The sequence below is a fragment of the Nomascus leucogenys genome, chromosome 21 (assembly GCF_006542625.1).
Source record: "Nomascus leucogenys isolate Asia chromosome 21, Asia_NLE_v1, whole genome shotgun sequence".
Lineage (NCBI taxonomy): Eukaryota > Metazoa > Chordata > Mammalia > Primates > Hylobatidae > Nomascus > Nomascus leucogenys.
In genome coordinates, this window is record NC_044401.1 from 44,092,603 (window position 1) to 44,115,752 (window position 23,150).

The 23,150-nt window shown below is 41.7% G+C and overlaps 1 protein-coding gene across 1 annotated transcript in view; it reads right to left on the bottom strand.

The window, feature by feature from the left end:
* Window positions 1-1,505: 1,505 nt before the first annotated feature.
* HACD2 (3-hydroxyacyl-CoA dehydratase 2) overlaps window positions 1,506-23,150 on the bottom strand; it is a 104,705-nt gene continuing 83,060 nt past the window's right edge. The window contains exons 5-7 of the mRNA XM_030801790.1: window positions 12,528-12,649; window positions 10,483-10,661; window positions 1,506-4,936 (exon numbers count right to left, since the gene is read on the bottom strand). Of these exons, the coding sequence (XP_030657650.1) occupies window positions 4,854-4,936; window positions 10,483-10,661; window positions 12,528-12,649 (384 nt within the window). The 3' untranslated portion in view covers window positions 1,506-4,853. The remainder of the gene's footprint in view (window positions 4,937-10,482; window positions 10,662-12,527; window positions 12,650-23,150) is intronic.

Genomic DNA, 23,150 nt, shown 5'->3' on the forward strand with positions numbered 1-23,150 from the left:
ACAGTTTCTTCACCATTAAACTGTATGACAATGAGCCAGGCTATTTGTGAGGCTGGGATTTTTTTCTTTTCAATAATAAAAGGAATTGCAAAGCTAGTCCTCATTCTTGTTAAAGGGAACAAAAACACAGCAGTATTTTTGGAATGCTGTGTAACAGTAGGTCTCTTAATTATACCAATGGTAATTCCTCTAGGCTAAGGCTTATATTAACATAGTACACATAATTGCCACAAAATATGACAATGACAAATTGGAAAGCACTGGTCTCCATTACCATGCTAACATTGTAAAGGTTGTGTTTTCTGAGTAGCCTCTACTATTAACTTTACCATCTGTTCCTCAGTTTCAGTTGCAATACTTTTTTCATAAATGAAAAAGCCAACCTCTGAAGCTGAATAGGCTCTACATGAGGAGAGAGGTGGTCTAACCTCTGAGCTGGGAACATCTAGGCCATGATCAGATGGCATTTAGAAGGGAGGTGTTCTCCTTTGGAACAAAGACCACACTCTTAGGCCATGGTGATGATCTGAGAAGGAGCCGGCAGACTCAGGTGGGGAGCACATCACTGCTGCAGGAACCATGATCAAGACGTCAGTGGGAAAAGTAACTGCGACATACCCAGCACCAGAGGCCTAGAGCTAGATCAGCTGTGACCCAGCGGAGGACACCCCAAGGCAGTGTCCTTCCCACCGCTTCTTACTGCAAGCCTGAGTAAGGGGGGGCCATTCCTGGGATTCCTGTGTTTGGAGGCATTTTCAGAATGAGGTACTTGAACTTCACCACATCTTGCTTTAATATAAGATGAACAGTGCTGGGCAACAGGATCTCCCGCTGAACTTCTGTTAGAAAAGTTACACTAATGGGCTGGGCGTGGTGGCTCACGCCTGTAATCCCAGGCATGGTGGGAGGCCAAGGCGGGTAGATCACCTGAGGTTAGGAGTTCGAGACCAGCCTGGCCAACATGGTCAAACCTCGTCTCTACTAAAAATACAAAAAATTGCCAGGTGTGGTGGTGGGCGCCTGTAATCCCCAGCTACTCAGGAGGCTGAGGCAGAAACATCGCTTGAATCAGGGAGGTGGAGGTTGCAGTGAGCCGAGATCGTGCCATTGCACTCCAGCCTGGGCAACAACAGCGAAACTCTGTCTCAAAACAAAAAAAGAAAAGTTACACTAACAAAACCCCAGCTTGTTATAAGACAAGGGTCCTCAACCCCGTGCTGATTAATATCTTAGATTCCCCGGTCACTTGCGTGAGGAACCCCTTGTCCCTCTGCAGCCAGCTTGCAGACTGGCTTAGCCTGAAGACTGACTGGCAGGGAAGGACTTTTTGGAAACCTCTTAATATAATCTGTCTTTCCTGTAAGTGCAGAACCATTATGAATAGCAGAATTAGATTTTAAAATTGTCAAAGAGCTGGAGTCCATAATTGAACTGAATTTCTCCCATATTCCTGCAACACCACATTCAGGCCTACTGACTATGAAAAATCACTGCACTCACTGGTAGGTATTTCAAATCCAGGCAGAGCACACACCAGTTTATTTTGAAATGCAACACAGATCAGTATTTTATGAATACAACTTATTACTACATTAACATTATCAGGTAAAAACAGCTTTCAAATGCATGCATAGAAAGTTAAGCATAGTCTCTGGACTCCTTATTTCTAAATATACAAAAAATACATTTAAATTATATAATTTTAGTGAATCAAAGACTTATAAAATTACAATTTTGGTTTTCACAACATAGAAAAAATACAAAAATGACTATATATACGGTTGTATAATTTTTTACCCAAATTTCAAAGGAGCAGTATGTATTGAATTTAATGTTTTATAATGTTTTATCTGAAACTCAGAACTGCAAGTGATTTGCAGGTTGTACCACATCAATGCCAACCTTTTATTATAAATGAATAACCAAAAAAATAAGTGAAAAATGAGGGCACGATCTCTTCTTACACCTCTTCAACTCTCCAGCATCTAGACCTTTCCTGTCAGAAGTCTGCTCTGGAGACTTTTTTCATCTGCAAGGACAGTGCTTTATTCCATGACTAACTCTCCATGGTACCTCTGGATAATGGTTGGTACGTGTTAAATGAATGAGCCCAACCTCAGCAAACAGAACGCAGCAAGATGCAGATTAGCAGTCTGTGCAGACAAAAGCACTACTGCGGACCTCAAAGAATTCTCTCTGTCAGAAGAACGCCCCCATGGGGGGGTCTGAAACACATAATCAAGTGGGTAGTTGGGAAGATGATGCCTTGACTATGCCCTGAAATGAAACCTCTAAGTCTGACAAAATACCCACAAAAACACGACATTCCTTGTTCACACTTTATAAGAAGGTGTGACACTTGGTGGTGTGGTAGTTCTCAATTTATAGAAGAATAAATGACTTCAAAGGAGAAATGAATTCATGTTAGGGATAAAGAAACCAGTTACTGAGAAAGGTTATTGAAGGACACAGCGACATGCCTTACTTATCTGCCATAAGTATTCTAAATGTTGATGTACAAAAATACACACTGGGGTTGAGACCCTTTTTGAAAAGGGAGCTGTGTGCTGTGTTCTCATTGCCAAAGTTCAATTCAATGCAACACCACTGTTTGCAACAGAATGTTTTTTATACGTAGTGACAAATTATAATAAGGAGGCCCAAATAAAACCCCCAGTCCAGCAACCCTGGAAAAGCTGCATTTTTCATCCTGATTTCTAGAATTTTTCTAAAAACAACTGAAAAAATCTAGCAGAATAAAGTAATATGAAAAATATAACCCAAGTTGATTTTATTTTATAGTGGAAATACATTATGGAAGAATAAAACGAGAGAAAAGGCATGAAAAAAATCTTTCCCACATATTTTGTCTATCAAATACAAGAATAGATTCTAATTTCAACATGTCCAAGTTGAGTGCTGACTTTAAGAAGCAGAATTTTAATGTTCAATTCAAAAATAATTTATTACACACCTGCCTGCATTAAATTTTCAAACTTCTATAAAAATAAGCACTTAAAAATTTAGTTTTCCAGGAGCTGGGCACAGTGGCTTATGCCTGCAATCCCAGCACTTTGGGAGGCCGAGGCGGGTGGATCACGAGGGCAGGAGATCGAGACCATCCTGGCTAACACGGTGAAACCCCGTCTCTACTAAAAATACAAAAAAAATTAGCCGAGTGTGGTGGCAGGCACCTGTAGTCCCAGCTACTCGGGAGGCTGAGGCAGGAGGATGGCGTGAATCCAGGGGGTGGAGCTTGCAGTGAGTGGAGATCACGCCACTGCACTCCAGCCTGGGTGACAGAGTGAGACTCCGTCTCAAAAGAGAGAAAAAAAATTTAGTTTTCCAGTATGAGTTTTCTGATATTCGCAATTATATTTTAAATGACAACTACTCAATAAGCTAAACTTTTAAAGTCTTAAAGTTCAACAGCAACCCCCCACCCCCCCCAAAAAAAAGGAAGCTGCAGGGGATGGGGGAGGAAAAAAAGCTCCATAAAGAAGATACTGTGCTATTTAATACTTAATGCACATCTAAACTTGGGCTTTCACATTTTCATCCAACTCTTCATTTTTTTTTTTTTTTCAGTTTACCTACAGTTGCAGTACCAACTCTTTCTTGAGGAGTTTTAAATGCATGGTTGAGCAATTAAATTGTATGAGGATGTGACATGGATTAGACAATGTCGGTAGTACCAAACTATTTCTTGGCTGCTCCAACATGCGGAGATGATACTGCTTTTAGGTCATGACGGCCCAAGTGGAATGTTTTACTGACTATGGACTTAAAGCTTGGTGGAAATTAACATAGGACCTTAATTAGCGAAAGTATCCAAACAGAGGAGTGAATGAAAATTTAAAAATAAAACAATAATGGTGTATAAATCTATTCCTGAATGTTTTTCCTGACTACCTTTCTAAAGCAACACCTTCCATGTGCTTTCAATAACAGAGCCTCATTTCCTATGTGACTGGATCGGCTTCTTCAGGGCCATCAGTTCATCAGTGAGAATAGTTACTGGCAAACACGTTACTCAGAGGTGTTCTGAGAACGGTGCTGTGAAAAGGACTTGTCACTTATGAGCTACTGAGCTCCCCCTTTCTGAGACCTGTCATTTTGTTAAGACATGATTGAGGCTGAGCTCCAGATAAGATATATTCTTTACGGTATACACATACTTATTAGATTCAAGCACATTTCTTAGTGGCAGGCAGTAATGACTCAATTGGAAACAAACAAAAGGGTTCTAAGTTGTTTTCTGATTATGGGCACTACCCCGAAGCTTCATAGGCATATACATTTTATAATTCATTCATTAGATATGAGGGGATAGGTCCCAGCCATAACTTCAGAGCATTCCAGAGAACAGAGTTTGCCGCTTCAAAAATACAAAGTTGCCAGCATGCAGTCAAGCACGTTGACAAGGGAATGCTAAACACACTGCAGACTGAAACATAACTATACTGCAAGCTGGGCCATTCAGCTGGTACGACTTCATTATTCAGACTGTAACTCTCAAGTACTTAGTGTTACAGGTCTTCATTGATCAGATACATGAAGGACACAGAAGGACATAAAATGCCAAATCCCTTTCTAGTGCCATCATAAATATTAGGAACTTCTGGTTGAAAGAGCATGCTGAAATGAACTGGCCAGGGTGTTTTACGTAATAACCTTTTTCTAAAATAAAATCTCAGGCCCATGTGACACTGGATTTTTGTTTTAGTTTTGTTTGAATATTTTAAAAATAGTTCTTACTTATTTTCTATGAAACGTATTGGGAACTCAAAAAATCTGCAGCATTTTTTGATCATTGAAAAGTTTGTTTTGGTGGGAGGTGCAGAAAGCAGGAATTATTCAAATTTCTTGTGTTCTTCAGTATGAGAAAGGATCTTTCTTCTCTGGTGTATCATGTGGAAGTATAACTGGGGAAAAACTGAAAAGAAAAGAAAAATTGGTTAAGAGGATGGTTTAAAATTGCATATGCTCTATTTAAAGCATATGAAGTTGAGGTCCTCTCTGACCCTCTGACTAATTTCTCATCCAGCAACCAAGCAAGGTAACAAAGTAGGCTTGGGGAAAGGAAGAAAAAACACAGAGAGACTTACCTCCTTTCTTTTCCTGCTTTAGCTGAGGGAAGAAGTGGTGTGGAATACAATGACAGACACTATTGTCACTATCATGACCTGTATCGATGCCACAGAGCAGCCAAATAATATTCTTTACACTCATTCATGTATTATCTCCACATTTATTCTGATTAACTTCACAACAACCAGGTGAAGAATTCTAGTGATGAAGTTATTATTCCTATTTCAAAGAGGAAGAATTTGAGCCCCAGAGAGGGTAAGCAACTTGCCTAGGGTCTCACAGTAAGTCACGGACAGAGTTGGGACCAGGCTCTTGGCTCCTGACCTCAGCCTAGCCCCATCTGGTCCCAGGGCAGGTGATTCTTTGGGAAGAGCAACCTCTCTTGGGAAGTGGTTTTGGGTAAAGACTTGAGGAGGAGGAGGAGGAGGAATGCCACAACATTTGCTTTGAACTAAGTCAGGTTTGGATGTAAAAAAGTAAAAAAAGTCCTTATGAAAAGCAAGCCAGTGTCTTAGGCACTGGGGATTCTTCTGTTCTTGGTCATTTCATAGAATACTTCAGAAAGCACTGGTTCTCAAATGAATGGGATGGTACTGCCTCCCTCGGAACTATTTGGAACTATTTCGATAGTTTGACTATTTGGAAATAAGAGAGAAAGGGAAAGGTTACTGGCATTTGGCATATGAGACCAGGGATGCTAAAACACGCCACAATGCATGACAGTACCCACTACTAAGAAGTATCCCACCCAAAATGCCTATAGTGTCCCTGCTAGGAAATACCACTTTGAGCCACTTGGCCTTCACAAGGTTACTGTGTGTAAACAACTCCAGGTGAAATGCTCTTTGCTGTACAATACCCTTCCTCTCCTCGTTTCTCCAACAGCTCCAGTCTCTATTTTATTGTTATTATTTTTTTAGACAGGGTCTTACTTTGTCACCCAGGCTGGTATGCAGTGGTGTGATCGTGGCTTATGGCCTGGACCTCCTGGGCTCACTCAATCCTCCCCACTCAGCCTCTTGAGTAGCTGGGACTACAGGTGCACACCACTTCACACTCAACTAATTTTGTATTTTTTGTAGAGATGAGATCTCCTATGTTGCCCAGGCTTGTCTGGAACCCCTGGGGTCAAGGGGTGTGCCCGTCTCAGCCTCCCAAAGTGCTAGGACTATAGGCATGAGCTACCAAGCCCAGCCCAGTCTCTCTTTTTTTACTGTCACGAATATTTTTTGGAAGATAATTTCTACTACTCCCAACTCTCTCCTGACAAGTTTCTTCCTTTTTAAATGGGTTCCAAGCTGGCCAAATTTCAAATGATCCTCCCAAAGTACGCCAGGACACCAGTGCTTGTGTGACAAAGATCTGCCAACCTGCAGAGGAGGCAGCATGTGGAACAGGGTTGCCATCCACGCCATTGCTACCGCCAGGCAGGACGTTGTTCAGAGAAAAGACCCCACTTAAGCATATAATTTAATAGGCAGAGAACTATTTTGGCACGAAAGCCAGAAAATCTGACAAGCTCTATAATCTAAAAACTGGAAGTAAAGATATAATTAAACCATAAGGAATGTTAATGGTAATCATTTAAAAATGTGGGGCCAGTCCCATTTCTATAGATTTGCTATAATGAAGGGAAACCGTGAGCTGGGCACACGCAAGACCTTCCCACTGGTTGCATTTGTGTTCACACAACCCCATAGCGGGTGGCTGCAGCCTCACAGCTGGTTCAGAGGGCCTGGGGAAGGAGAATGTCTGGAAGTCATGCATTAAGCCCTTGGTGGCAGTTCAAGGAAGAAGATGGCCACGCAGACCTTCATTTCCATGGGCAGGGCCTGCCACCTACCAGAAGGGTCAGATGATGGCGCTTTCACTCCTTTACATCTCCCAGAGATTCCTCAGTACCCAGAGAAAGGAATGTGGATGGGAGGCCAAGGGCCTAGGGTGTCTGGCCTATTCTCCACAGTTCAGGCAGTGGCTTCTGGCTGACCAGAACTGTGATTCTGTCTACATCTGAATCACCTACATGTTCAGACCGAACCCGACCATGAGACTGAAAGCTTTTCAGATGCACGGCTGCTACTTTTAACAACATGAGCTACACTGAGGAACAGCACCGAAAACACCCCTCAACCCGACAACGGGCTATTGAGAATTCCACCTTCTGCTCTCCCAATTCAGGGAACACAGAATGGGGACACTGCTGGGCACGTGTGTGTGTCGGTCCCTGTGTGTTAGGGATGAGGGGGGTGTGGGTGCTGCTGGGCCCTCCTTTCTTTAAGAAGATGGCCAGCCCTCTTGGGGCTCTCTTCCCCTCTGGGGAGAGAACTGTGGAGGACGAGAGCACCAGATATGCTCTCTGCCTGGGCCAAGTTTCCTTGGTTTCTCTAAAAATCAGAGGTGTGGTTGGTCACTGACAACCTGGAAAGTGCCAGCTTCTCCAGGTCCTCACCCCTCATCAATGTACCTTGCCCTTTTTTGGCTCCCTCCCCCATAACCAATTTTCACCAATTTGGGGGTGGAATGTAAACAGGCCTTAGACATCTACTGAGTCCTGCAGGGACTGTGTTGTACTAATCCTGTATATATTGCAACTACAGCAGAACAGGAGAGGAGCACCTGGCCAAGGCACCCCAATATGAGGAAACTCCTGGGGCCACGCCTCATGAGCCACAATTTAGGCTATGTGTGCAACAACGCAACAACGGATAAGGCCCATGAGAAGGAGGTGTTACTTTACATAATACATGTGTATCATCAACTTGCCACTAAAGATTAAAAGAACGCTACCTTGTTTAGAAAGAAAACCAAATTTGGTAAAGGAGACTGCATGTCAACAGCAACCTCTCCTAATTCTGCATTTTTTTCTGATAAATACAAAGCTTTGGAAAGTTGGAAATGTGCAGCTGGCCAGAATGAACTGTACACTCTGGCCTCAACAGTAACAACCTGAACCCCTGAGAACATTCAGAGCTGCTGGCTCAGGCCAGAGCACAGTGAGGCCAGCAGGCACCAGGGTGACTCGCATCAGGAGAGGTGGTCTGTGTGCCATCTTGAACCTGGGTAAGGAGTCAATGGTTTGCAGGGAATCTTTTAATCATTATTTGAGATCCACCCTTTTCTCTGGTCTACAAGAGGTGAGCTGCCTTAGAAAAAGAAATTATGTTAGATTTTAACTGAGCCAAGTTCTCTTACCAAAAGGAGGCTGAGACTGCAAGGGGGAATTACTTAAGGTAAAGAAAGCAGACTTCTGTTGGGAGGAGAGTCCTTCCCTACTTGCTAAAAGAGGGGTCCCCAACCCCGACCTGTTGGAACAGAGCTGCACAGCAGGAGGTGAGTGGTAGGCAAATGAGCATTACTGCCTGAACTCTGCCTCCTGTCAGACCAGCAGTGGCTTTAGATTCTCATAGAAGTGTGAACCCTGTTGTAAACTGCACATTCAAGGGATCTAGGTTATATGTTTCTTATGAGAATCTAATGCCTGATGATCTAAGGTAGAACAGTTTCATCCTGAAACCATCCCCCCCACCGCCCAGGGAAAAACTGTCTTCCATGAAACCGGTCCCTGATGCCAAAAAGGCTGTGGGGGCTGCTGCTCTAAAAGACAGCTGGCTCTGGAGTCAGTGTCTTCTCTTCCCTCTATCTCTTTCAAGACCAAGATGAAAAGCTCACAGGAGTGGGTTTCCCTCAGGAACGCTATTGTCATGGAGGCCGCGTGTGGTACCCAGGCACACTACACCAAGAGCTCAGAAGGAAGAGGCAAAGCTCAGCACTGGTTGGCTACCAGAGCACAAAGAGACAAACATGCAGACAGATAGTGGCTGCCCTGGGGAGTGGTTCCTGGAAGGAAGCCCTGCTTCCTAGAGAGGTTGGAAGTCTTGCAGGAACTCTCAGGTAGGAACCCCTAGATTTTTGTCAGTGTGGAAGCAGCTTGTTATGGATCTGATTTCATAAAAACCTCCCTGCCCCTTTCCCAGTCACCCAGTATGGTACATATCTCCTTCATTTGACTATGGTGAATTCAAATAAAGCCTGTGGTGCCCACTGGGATAATATGTGTTAGTTACTCTGGGTGTGGTAAAACTGCAACTGTGAACTGCTGCTCTAAAGACTGGAAAATGAAACTCTAAAAAAAAAAAAAAAAAAAAAACAAAATTAGAAAGGTGAAAAACTATTAGTTAATTTTTATTACTTAAAAGTTTAGATGATTTCACATTTATCATCTGTTTGAAAATCAACTACTTTTTACATTTGAAAAGAGATGACCGCTGGTCGCTGTGATTCCAGCACTAGAGAGGAGGACTCAATCATGAATAAAGAGTGGAAAATGAATCATGAAGCAGAACTGTATCCAAGAATTTCTGCAAGATAAACACTCACATGAAATCTGGATGTAGTTTTTTTCTCACAATGCATGAAATGCAATTTTCCACAGAGGGACACAAGCATGTTGCTTTGTTAGGGTGATTCATTCCGATGATGCCGTGGAATGAAGAGAAGTCCAACCCTGTCTGAATTTAACCTGGGGTTTAGGAAAGAATACAGTATCTTTTCTAGATTAAAATAAGATTCAGAGTTACAATGGTTATAGAAATAGCAAAATGAGAAGAACCACTAACATTGTATGTCCTTGGTTATAAGAAGATCTTTTGGTATGTAGAAATCAATCATAGGATTTATAATTGAACATCAGAATTCCAGCAAAGGACTAAACTCCTCGTCCTCAGAAAGTAGGGCTCACTTCACAGAGACATCAAACATGTCTTTTTCTCTGTCACTGAATACACTGATAGGCACATTTGATTATCCATATACTTAAATCTTCAGCAGTACTATGAAAATAATTGGAAACCATCTTGAAGAGAACACTGTGCCCCAATCAGTGCTCAACAAGAAAATGAAAAATTTAGAAAAAAATAAATCTATTATTATTTTATGTTTCTAGTTAACTACCAATCCCTTCAAAATGAAGTTAAATGTCTATTTCGATATAGTAACCAATGCAAAAATCTTTTTATCATGTTTTTCAAATATCATAACAAGCAGTTCTTAAGACACAGAAAACTACAATCAAGGTAAGGCCTTTAATGGCTTTTTTGTTTTCCATTCAGTACTTTCCCCAATATATACTTAACCTAGCCTGGTATTCAGTTTCAAACCCACATGCTGAGAAGGACTGCATTTTGGCAACTGTATTGAGAAGGGTTCATCTTTATTCAATTACTACTGGAAAAAATTCCTTTTGATAGCATTCAATAAAAACCAAGAATTCCCAATAAATGAGATTTACATTTACTTGGATATAGTGCAAAAACAGTCAAAGATAGTTAACTCTAGTTATTGTAGAGCCAAATTTTAAAATATAATTAAATATATGCATAACTGTTTACTTACTTGGAATGTAGGAGATCATTATTAGAATCAGGAATGCATAGTAGTCAAAAGAGAAATTGTATTTGTTGGGTAAACTGATGGAATATAGGCCAGCTTGTCTGACAAAGGGCAGAGCTGCATATATTGTGAGCAGCTCCCCTGACACTCCCATTGGGTACAGCACAATGAAAAGCGTGTACCTAAAACAAAACAAAATATTCATTACTGAGGCTCAAAGTCAGCTTTAGGAGGAAGCTGCACTTCCCACCCTTCTAATCAATACTGGTCTTTTAGAAAATGATTGTTTATACATTTTCCTGTTTACCTGCTATTCAAATTCAGGTTTTACAAGCCAGTTTCTGAAACCAGCCTACAGCAGGTATATGTTTCCAAATGTTCTAACGACGAAATAAAGGCTGTTCAGGCAGCCTCAAAATTTAGTCTGACAAAATAAACAACTCTTCAAAATTATGCTCTAAAATAACTAAAGTGATGCCAAATGCTGGTAGAGTAGGGGAACTGAGTCATGGTTTATACTGAAAGGTCCTGCCCTGTAGGTCTTGGGATGGGGTTGGGGTGGTAGTGGCGGAGGTACTGGAACATGTGGTCTAGGAATTCCACACCACACACAAAGACTGAACAACAAAAAAAACAGCACAAGCATCTGTATACTGCTACTATTTTTCAAACGTTTGTACATGCTATTGTGAAAAATCGAATATATGCAATTTAAAAAATTTAAAATTCATAATAGCTTTTGGTTACTATGTAATTTTCCAATCAAAACACCCCACAATTACAATTATCGTCACATGGGAGGGGAAACTGCATAATTTTTTTCTCTTTAAGAAGGAGTTCTCCATATTCCACAAAGAATTCAGAGAGCAGTCACTGCCCCATGGAACTGTAAGCCACTGTTATGTATTGCTAAAGGAATCATCAGCTCAGACTTTAAACAGCCTTTGGCTGTTTGTGGCTCACAAGTGCAATGGACTGCAAACTTCTGGGCACAGGAATTGTGATGAAAATCTCTGAAGTGGAAGGGAAGACATATTTCCCACTGCCAATTTTAGCCACACTAAGTAGGATGGTGGAAAAAAATCTTTCAGAGGCCATGGAGAACAGTGGACGAAAGAATCTTTCTGTAAAATCAGGGCTTGGTCAACAGACTTCCCTAACAACCAGGGTAAAAAGCTTTCACAGTGGCTGTCCAGGTTGGTTAGTAACTGCTATGTTTCCCATTCTTCCCCTTTCCTAATAAAAATGTTCATTGCAAATGAGAAAAATAATAAAATAACGAAGGAGTTCCCATACTCGAAATGTTGGAAACAATCGGATTATGTCCCTAATTTAATTACTGAACTCATAAAAAGTCTAGGAACCACTGCTTTCCTTCCACCAAATAAGGCATTTCAGCTCCAGGGACAACTTGGATCCTTCTGCTTTGTCACTCTCCCTCAAAGTCCTTCCCAGCTCAGAAAACTGCCTGCAACTGTCTCATGGACTCATTAAGGTAAGCAGATGAACTACTAGCCTTTTACCAAAGTCATCATTACTTGTAAAAACAATCAAAGCAAAATAAAAGTGATAAGCTAAAATTGCCATGTAATGTTTGTCATTACCTAAAAATTAATTTAAGAGTCACAACTTCTTGGCAAAATTGAGACTAGGAGAATAGGACTTGGTCCAAAAAAACCCATCACAATGGCAGAAGCTCATCAGTAAAATGTGATGATATGGACAGAAAAGGGATGTTACAGCAAATCTCTATTGATTGCTACTTGGTGATGAAATTTTTTTAAAAAAGAAAATACTGCATAATTTAATTGAAAAGAACTGATCCCAGTTAAAATAATTTAAGTAAAATATAAAAACCTTAAAACAGTATTTCCGTTAGTCAAAGTTAAGTACAGACTCCTATTCTGATGAAATCTACGGATAAGATTTCTACTCAACCCCTGTCTCAATTTTATTTTTAGAAACTTGGAGGCAATATTTAGGCAATAAAGGGCAAATGCAATGACAGATCATTTCAAAAGTGAGCCTTTTGAAATGTGCTTTTTTACCTGGCCCATTTGATGAGGTAAGGCAGATGGTTTAATAGACTGAATGTATAAAAGGAGTAACGGATGATTTCCGTGATCGTCCAGGCAATAACAAACAGGAGGACACTGTCTTCACTCTGTACCTGAAGGAAGAGGAAAACAAAAGAAAAAAAACACACAGACGACGTTAATGAAGACAGTGTGCAGCACCCAGCAGAGCCAGGGAGTGAGTCGGCACAGCCGCTGGTCTCTATCCTCAGGACCCCCGTACAGCAGAAAGAGCTTGCGTGTAGAGCTGGGGCCTAGGATGACAGCTGTGTACATCCCAGAGATGAGGGCCAAGTGTGAAGGGCCTCAGTCACCAGGAGCAAGACCAGCAGGGTGGGGGTAACAAACATGAGGGGTGGGGATTTGCAGGTTTGCCAGCCTCATGCAGAGAATGTGGACTGATGTCAGTGGTCATGCCTGTAATCCCAGCACTTTGGGAGGCTGAGGTGGGTGGATCACATGAGGTCAGGAGTTTGAGACCAGCCTGGCCAACATGGCGACACCCTATTTCTACTAAAAATACAAAAAATTAGCCAAGTGTGGTGGCACATGCCTGTAATCCCAGTTACTCAGGAGGGCTGAGACAGGAGAGTCGCTTGAACCCGGGAGGCGGAGGTTGCAGTGAGCCGAGATAGTGCCACTGCACCCCAGCCTGGGTGACAGAGTGAGACTGTCTCAAAAAAAAAAAAAAAAAAAAAGCACAACTGAAGATGAGGCTAGCTCACAGAGCAAGAAGAATTCCAGTGAGGGGAGGGCTCGGGACCATCTGTAAGGCAAGAGCCCATTTATTTCCTCCCATTAGAGACTTCTTCCCCCAAAGGAGGCCTGCATTAACTCCTCCATGATTAGGGAAGCTTCCATGCTGTTCCCAGGAGGCAGTTAGAGCCAGAGAGCTTTGAAATCCCCAGCCTCCTCTGAAGTTGTTTTTATGCTGAAAAAAATAAATAAATAAATAAAGGTTTAAAAGAGCCCCTAGGTGATTTTTAGGAGGTATTCTCTTGTGTTGAAAATTTACTGCCGTGGCTTTAACTTTCAGCACCTCCCCCAATCCCTTCCCAGCTGAGTTTGTAATGACCTTTTGTGCTTGAAAATCAGCAAGAAATACCCTTGCACTCCAATTCATATTAGTTACCATGCATCAAAAAACAACAACAAAAAAAACGGTGCAAGAGTCGGATGTAAATAAGAAATCCCACCCCATAAACTGAACAAATCTTGATGACAAGATGGACTTTCTGTCCCATTCCTAATACCTAATACAGCAAGGGAATGGCATTCTAGCCTTAACTTTTGCTTCTTTCCACTTGCAATGTTAATAGTTTTTAGTACTTATATTCTTCCTCAGAAAGTGTACATGGAGCAATCCACCTACACAATGAAATAAGTAGTCATTTACATATCTATTAACTAAATTGCTCTGACAAAGAATTTCATAAATGCAGTTACTATTCTCTAAAAATAATAAGAATTTTATACTGTCAAGAGCAAGAGTACTTTCTGTTTTCCTGGTGTTCTCACATTAGCCAAAGTAAAGCAAAGGCTAACCACCTCTAAAGCTTTCATGGTGAGATTTTTCAGTCTGTCTCCAAATCCTTACTTGAATCCATCTATAACAAAATATAATATAAATATAAAAGCACACTTTGCTTTTTGATGTATTTTGCTTTTCTGATGTATTTATAAAATACATCAAAATCCTCCTTATCTTAAGGAGATATGTTTTTACAGCTATGAGTGGAAGCCTTGCCTAAAGAGCTCTGGGTTATAATAGGAAGTTCCTCTAATATTTTGTACTGTAAACATCTTGAAAGCAGGGAACGTGTTTTATTCATCTTCTGTTTTCCAAAAACACTTTGTGCTTTTCACAAGTAAGAGCTCAATAAATAATTGCAGAGCAAATGAATTCAGTCCTAATTGGGTTACTCCGAGACTCAGTTCCCTTCTTCGTGGTGCCTGATAGTTTCTGTGTAGTCTTAGTGACCTTCAAATAGGTAAAAAACAAACAAACAAAACCCGAAACCACCCAAAACCTCCTGCTTTGACCCAGCCTAGAGGTTGGTTATTATTCACCTCCCATCCGTCCCTAAGTTAGACCTTAGCCAAAAGAACTATGACAAACTCAGACTCAGGCTAAGTATGAAAGCAGTCTGTTCCCAGAGGCCAGCTGTGAAGACGATGGCATAAGTCTTTTAAAAAAGACTAGAGATGCAGGAAATGACCATTTTGTGCAAAATGATTTCTTCCAATCAACAGGAAATGCAACATTGTTATCAAGAAGGGATTTGGATAAAGAGATTGATCTTATGTGATTTATAGATAATTATACAACCAATAACACAAAATGGACAAATGTAATGCATAAGTTAAAACCAGTATGATCAATGAGACTCGAAGAGATATTTGTACACTCATGTTTATAGCAGCATTATTCACAACAGTCAAAAGGCAAGGAAACCCAGGTGTGTACTGATGGATGGATAAGCAAGATGTGGTCTATACATACAGTGGGATATTATTATATACATACAGTGGAGTATTATTCAGCCTTAAAAGGGAGGAAATTCTTACACATGCTGCAACATAGATGAACCTTGAAGACATCATGCTAAGTAAAATAAGCCAGTCACATAAAGGTGAATACTGTGTGATTCTACTCATATGTGGTACCTAGGGTGAGGCAGAGACAAAGAGTAGAGACAGAAGGTTGCCAGCAGCTGGGAAGATGAGAAATAGAGAATTATTGTTTAATTGGTATGGAGTTCCAGTTTGGGAGGATTAAAAAAGTTCTGGAGATGGATGGTGATGATGGTTGCACAACAATGGGACAGTATTTATGCAACTGAACTATACACTTAGAAGTGGTAAAATGGTAAATGTTATATGTATTTTACCACAAAAAATAAATGAAAAAACCCCCAAACAACCCACAGTAACATAAATTTAGTAAGTCTAAATGTAATTACATGACTTAGCAACAACAAAATGACTCCAGATCAGAATGGAGAAGACCCACCTTATGAAATCAAGAGATCTGGAGTTTTTGGTGAACCATAGGCCTCACAGGAGCCAACAGGGTGTGAGGTGGCTGTTCAAACAAACAACACTCCAGGATTCAGCCACATTAACCGTCTTATCCCGATTACTACAGTGTAAATAGATGAGACCCCATTTAGGGAGCAGAGTCTGCTAGAACTCCTCAACTAGCAGAGCTGACTTTGGAAAAGGAAAGAGAGGGTAAGTACTTTAAAATATGTAAAAGGATACCATGAGCAAGAGGCATATGGACATGAGACTAGTAAAACTGGCAGGGAGTAAAATGCTGGGTTCAACCTAAGAAAAACTGAGTAACAAACCAGGTGACTAATCACATAGGCCACCGCACAAAGTTGTGTGCTTCTAGGCCCTGGACATATCCAAACCAGGACTGCCCAGAAAGGTCCTACCAAGGACAGGGGGCTGAGCTGGCCTGGGGTGACCAGGGCTGCTGCTGTTCTTTGGAAAGATGTGTGCCCATGATCCCTCCACGGGCAAGGCGTGAAATGCTGGCTAATACTGACTTCCTTGCATGAGCTGAAATTATTCTAGTTGGTGAAAAAAATGGGTAAAGGCTTTGATAATGCTTCTTAAAAATAATTTTTCCTTCATCCAGAAGGCCAGAGAGGAGAGAATAACTGACAAGCTCTCCTGTCATCATTACTGACTGCTGAGCATGTGAAATGTGAACAGTTCTCTGGCGATTACTCCCTGCCTGATGGCAAGGTCTTCAACGGCCCAGGTCTCATCATTTGGCTTCCTCAGTCCTGACACAGGTCTGGACATAGGGATGTGTGGAATCAATGCCCCTTAAATTGGATGATAACTTATATTTTTCTTTTCCTCCCCATTTTTTTTTTTCTTGAGACGAGGTCTTGTTCTGTTACCCAGGCTGAAAGGCAGTAGCACAATCACAGCTCACCACAGCTTCAACCTTCAACCTCCCAGGACAGCCTCCTTGGGACTGAGCCTCCCACCTCAGTTTCAAGAGTAGCTGGGACTACAAGTGCGTGCTACCACACCCAGCTATTTTTTTTTCTTATTTTTTGTAGAAATGGGGTTTCACTGTGTTGCCCAGGCTGGTCTCAAACTCCTAGACTCAAGTGATCCTCCCTCCTTGGCCTTCCAAAATGCTGGGATTACAAGTGTGAGCCACTACACCCGGCCACTTTTCTATTTTGAAAGCAACAATTGGGAACATTTTTATAGTAAGTAGGGAGCCTCCTTTCTATTAAGTGCCAGTGACTCATCAATAGCTTCAGAGAAGTAAGAAAAGCTAATTTAGCTTAGCAGGGGTTTTTTGAGGGGCAACGGATTTGGATTATAAAAAGCTCTACTCAGCTGCTTTTTCAATTTATAACTAGAAACATATAAACATATGATTTTACTAATTATCAAGAATAAGAGGTTTATGGCTGAGTGGCTCATGCCTATAATCCCAGCGCTTTGGGAGGCTGAGGCAGGAGGATCACTTGAGGCCAGGAGCTGAGATCAGCCTGGGCAGCATAGTGAGACTCCGTTTCTATAATAAAATTAAAAAGTAGCCAGGGTGGTGGTGCACACCTGTGGTCCCACCTACTTGGGAGGTGAGGTGGAAGGATCACTTGAGCCCAGGAATTTGAAGTCAAAGTGAGCTATGATGGTGCCACTGCACTCCAGCCTGGGTGATGAGCAAGACCCTGTCTCTTAAAAGAAGGAAAAAGGAGGTCTAATAAGTCTGCTCAAAGATTTTAATGCAGATGTTCATAGAGTATTAGTCATAATTGAAAAGTGAAAACAACCCAAATATCCATCAACTGGTGAATGGATAAATGACATGTGATATATATACCTGTACCGTGGAATACTATTCAGCAACATAAAGGTAAGAAATATTGACACATGCTACAACACAGACAAGCCTCTAAAACATCATGTTGAATGAAAGAAGCCAAATGCAAATCATCATACATTATATGATTCTATTTATATGAAATATCCAGAAAAGGCAAATCTAGAGACAGAAAGTAGAATAGTGGTTGCCAGGGGCTGGGAATGGGAACTAATTATAAAAAGGCATAAGGTCTCCATGATGTGCTTATTTCACATTGCATCCCTATATCAAAACATCTCATGCACCCCTTAAATACAGATACCTACTATGTACCCACAAAAATTTTAAAAAATAAAAAAAATTTTAAAAAAGGGCATGAGGGATCATATTGGGGTGATGGAAATGTTCTAAAATTAGATTATGGTGATGGTTGCACAGCTTGGTACATTTACTAAAAACCGTTTAATTATACACTTAACGTGGTTGAATTTTGTAAATTATACTTCTGTAAAGTTATTTAATAAAAAAGTATCTGGGAGGCTGTGAGAGGATAGCTTAAGGCCAGGGGTTCGAGACCAGCCTGTGCAACATAGTGAGACCCCCACTCTTAAAAAAAGAAAAAAAAAGGAGTTTGCTTTAAATACATATCATAGTCTTTTAAGAGAAAAGGGGCATTTAGGGCAAAGAGGCAGAAGGGAGATGATGAAGATTTACCAAGATTTACTAAGGAGAAGAGGGAGACAAAAGCCAGGTTTAGGATAGGTTGCCAAAAATGCCATAAAGCCATGTTTCAAAGTTGCATATGCAGAACGATGGGCACAAATGGGGGAGTGGGTACCATGAAGCCCTTCCTGTTAGGGAATCTTTCTTTGCCTGGCACAGTGAGCTGTGTATTGGATACTCCACGCTGCAGACGGAAGGTTTCCACCCCCTGCTCTAAAACAAGGGAGGAGGCGGCTGGGTGTAGGCGGCTTGTGTAATTTAGCCAAGGGAGTTTACATAGAAATTCAAGCTGGAGAAACAAATGGGTGCAAGAGAAAAACCTTTACACACAAATAGCATCATATGTTTGACTTTAAAAGGCACAGGGAGTATCAGTACATGAAAAGCTGTCATTTTTATTACAGTCAAAGAAAAACAGATGGTGCCACATAAGAAAACCACTATTGTAGAAACCCTATTCTTCTTAGCATTTTGGAACCCGCTGCTTACTGCGCTGGTTATTTCAAATTCCCTGACCAAGCTTTACAGCAAGCATTCTTTCCTCTTCTTAAAACCCCTTTCATTTGTGAAAAGATTTGGTAAAATCTAAGAGGGTAGGACTAGGCTTTGCTTTTGGAAAAACTGTACATTTGTCTTAGTCTGCTTAGGCTGCCATAACAGAATACCATAGACTGGGGGGCTTAAACAAGAGAAAAGTATTTTCTCACAGTTATGGAGGCTGGAAGTCTGAGATCAGGATGGCACCATGGTTGGTTTCTGGTGAGGGGTCTTTTCCTGACTTGCAGATGGCCACCTTCTAGATGTGTCCTCCTTCACGTGGTATCTTTTTTCATAAGGGTGCTAATCCCATCATGAGGGCTCCACCTTCTCATGACCTCATCTAAACTTATTTCCCAAAGGTCCCATTGCCAAATACCATCGCACTGGGGGTTAGGGCTTCAAGGTGTGAATTTTTTGTGGGAGGAGACACAATTCAGTCCATAGCAATGCTCTAGACTAGGTGTTGGCAAACTTCTTCTGTACAAGGCTAGTTAGTAAATAATTTAGGGTTTGCACCAGATGTGGCTGTTGTAATATACTCATCATTGTTTTTTAAACCCTGTAAAAAAAATGCAAAAACTATTAGCTGGGCATCGTGGCATGTGCCTATAGTCTCAGCTACTCAGAATCACCTGAGCCCGGAAAGTTAAGCCTGCAGTGAGCTGTGATCACACCACTGCACTCCAGCCTGGGCAACAGAGCAAGACTCTGTTTCTAAAAAACAAAACGAACCCCACCAACCAACAAAAAAAGTAAAAACTATTATAAATTGCAGGCTAGATTTGGCCTATAGGCCAACCTCTGTTATAGATTCATTTAACCCCTCCAACCTTCCCCTTCCTGTGACTTTTTTTTTTTTTTGAGATAGAGTCTTGCTCTGTTGCCCAGGCTGGAGTGCAGTGGCGCAATCTCGGCTCACTGCAAGCTCCGCTTCCCGGGTTCACGCCATTCTCCTGCCTCAGCCTCCTGAGTAGCTGAGACTACAGGTACCCGCCACCATGCCCAGCTAATTTTTTTATGTTTTTAGTAGAGACGGGGTTTCACTGTGTTAGCCAGGATGGTCTCGATCTCCTGACCTCATGATCCGCCCGCCTCGGCCTCCTAAAGTGCTGGGATTACAGGTGAGCCACCACGCCTGGCCCCTGTGACTTCTTTAGCATACAAATGTTATTCTGCAACATTTCTTTGACAGACTGTGTGGGGAGGCAGGGAGAAGGGACTCAATGTCTATCACCAATGGATGCTATAGGGGAAAAAACAACCTTGTAAGAACATGTATAGGTAGGTTTTCCATCTTATTGTCATTTTAAAATCTCAGCAATTTCTTTGTGTGTGTGGATAATATAAAATGTATCATTTAACAATTTTAAGTGCATAATTTGTTGGAATTAAGTACATTCACCATATTGTGCAACCATTACCACTATCCATTTCCAGAAGCATTTCATCATCCCAAACAGAAACTCCGTACCCATTAAACAATTACTCCACATCTTCCCCTCACCACCCCCAGGTAACCACTATTCTATTTTCTATCTCTAAGAATTTGTTTATTCTAGGTACCTCATATAAGTGGAATAATACAGTATATGTCTTTATTTTTTTGAGATGGAGTCTCACTCTGTTGCCCAGGTAGGAGTGCAGTGGTCCAATCTCGACTCACTGAAACCTCCACCTCCCGGGTTCAAGTGATTCTCCTGCCTCAGCCTCCCGAGTAGCTGGGATTACAGCCACCCACCAACATGCCCAGCTAATTTTTATATTTTTAGTGGAGACAAGGTTTTGTCATGTTGGCCAGGCTGCTCTTGAACTCCTGACTTCAAATGATCTGCCTGCCTCGGCCTCCCAAAGTGCTGGGATTACAGGCGTGAGCCACCGTGCCTGGCCTAGTTATGTGTATTTCTATGTCTGATTCATCTATGTGGTAGTATGTATTAGAATTTCCTTCCTTTTTGTGTCTGAAAAATATGTCTTTGTATGTATATACTACATTTTATCATTTGTTGATGGACATTTGGGCTGTTCCTATCTTTTTGGCTATTATGAGTATGCTGCTCTGAACATTGGTGTATAAGTAAGTTTAAGTACTTGCTTTCAGTTCTTTTGGGTATATTCTTAGTAGTGGAGTTATTGGACCATATGGTAATTTTATGTTTAACTTTTTGAGAAACTGCCAAACTGTTGTCCACAGTGGCTGTACCATTTTACATTACATCCCTACCAACAGTGCGCTGCAAGAGTTCCAATTTCTCCACTGCTTATTTGCTGTGTTTTGTTTTTTCGTTTTTGATTTTTTTTTTTTTTAATAATAGCCGTCCTAATGAGTGTAAAGTGGTATCTCATGGTAGTTTTGATTTGCACGTCCCTAATGACTAGTGATGTTGAGCATCTTTTCATGTGCTTATTGGCTATTTTATATCTTCTTTGGAAAAATATTCAAATCCTTTGCCCATTAAAATTTTTTTAGTATCTCTTTTTAATATTTATGGTGACAGCAGTAAAAATAATTATACCTAATTGTTACTGAGCTCTTACTATATGCCAAGCACTTTTTAACATATATTACGTCACTGAATCCCCATTTTATAGACAAGTAAAGTGAGGTTTACAGAATTTGAACCCAAGGTATGTCTCCTAAACCTGAACAGCTCTGACTTGTCTTCTTGGGCTTGGGGTCTCACATGCATGCGCGCGCACACACACACACACACACACACAACGTTATGGGGTAACAATTATCTTTCAAAATCAATAACTATTGGAAGGAACCCTATACAAGAAGAGCCTAGAGAACAGATAAGGTAAATGTGATGTTTACTTAGTGTCAAGAAAGGCATTTGTTCTCCAGTAAATGTTACCTACCTCTGGAAAGGGAATAGAGAATAATAGGATTTGGACTTCAGGGACTGAGTGGAAGAGGTTCACCGAGAAAGACTGAGTAAAGCATAAAAAACTACAGGTCACTAGCACCCAAAGGTATCTTTAATATGTCCATGAAATGACTTCTAGTTGTGCATCAACTGACCCAAGTTAAAACACAACATTAGAACTTGAAACAAACCCTAATGAATTACCTAAAGTTAATGTGAATCTTCTTCCCTGAATCTTGTTTTGCTAACAATCATTTCTTTTCTGTTTTGGCCTTCCTATGGTTAGAATATTTGACCCTCCAAACCTCATGTTGAAATCTGATCCCCAATGCTAGGGGGTGGCACCTGGGGAGAGGGCGAGTAAGTCCTTACTGTTAGTTTCTGATCTGCTGGTGAAGAGCCCATCGCCACCCCCTAGCTCCTCTTTGCCATGTGACCTCTGCACAGGCTGGATCCCTTCATCTTCCCCCATGAGTGGAAGCAGCATGAGGCCCTCACCGGATGCAGGTGCTGGCGCCATGCTTCTTATACAGCCTGCAGAACCATGAGCCAAATAGACCTCTTTTCTTTTTAAATCATTCAGCCTCAGGTGTTCCTTAATAGCAGCACCAATGGACTAAGATGAGCCCTGTTTATTTCTGGATTTAACTTATTGTCAAGACCCCTAAAGATCTATCTTGAAAGCTTGTTTCTCTTTTCTATCTCTGCTAAGCAGAACCTGAAATACAAAATATGATTTCAATTCAAAATGAAAAACTCATAAACACAAATATTAAAAAAGAAAACAGGAAAAAAGGAAGAATGAAATACCTCACTAGGCAAGCTTCTGGTTTTCCAGAGACCAGCCCAATCATCTCAAATATGTCTTTGGATAAGATTCACCTGAGACTCACCTCTTTCCCTTCCCCACGCGGAGGACAGTATGGTGGCTGAAAACTCAAGATGGTGAGGACATGGAGAGGTGAGGGAAGGTGGTGCGCTAACACAGGTATGAACCAGAGGCCTGCAGTTGAGGATGGGGGTGGTGAAGGAGAGATAGAGGTGACAGGTGGAAGAGATGGCCAGTGTGGCTGGAAAACCAGTTACATGGAGCAAACAGGCAAACTGAGCAAAAAAATCAATATATTAAGAAAAATGGCTTCCTTCCTTCCTTCCCTCCCTCCCTCTTTCTTTCTCTCTCTCTCTCCTCTCTCCTTCCTTCTTTCCTTCCTTCCTTCCTTCCTTCCTCCCTCCCCTCCTCTCTTTTCTTTTTTTTCTTCTTCCCTCCGTGGCCCAGCCTGGATTGCTGCAGACTCCCTGCGTCCGGCTCCCATGATTCTCCTGCCTCGGCCTATGGGCTGCCTGGGATTGCGGCCGCGCGCCACCACCCCTGCCTGCTTTTTGTCCTTTGGCTGGAGGTGCGGTTTCGCCATGTTGGCCACGCTGCTCTCCAGCTCCTGACCTCGAGTGGTCTGCCCGCCTTGGCCTCACGAGGTGCTGGGACTGCAGACGGAGTCTCGCTCACCGGGTGCTCTGTGTTGCCCGGGCTGGAGTGCGGTAGCGTGGTCTTGGCTCGCTGCAGCCTCCGCCTCCCAGCTGCCTGCCTTGGCCTCCCAGTGCTGGGATTGCAGCCTCTGC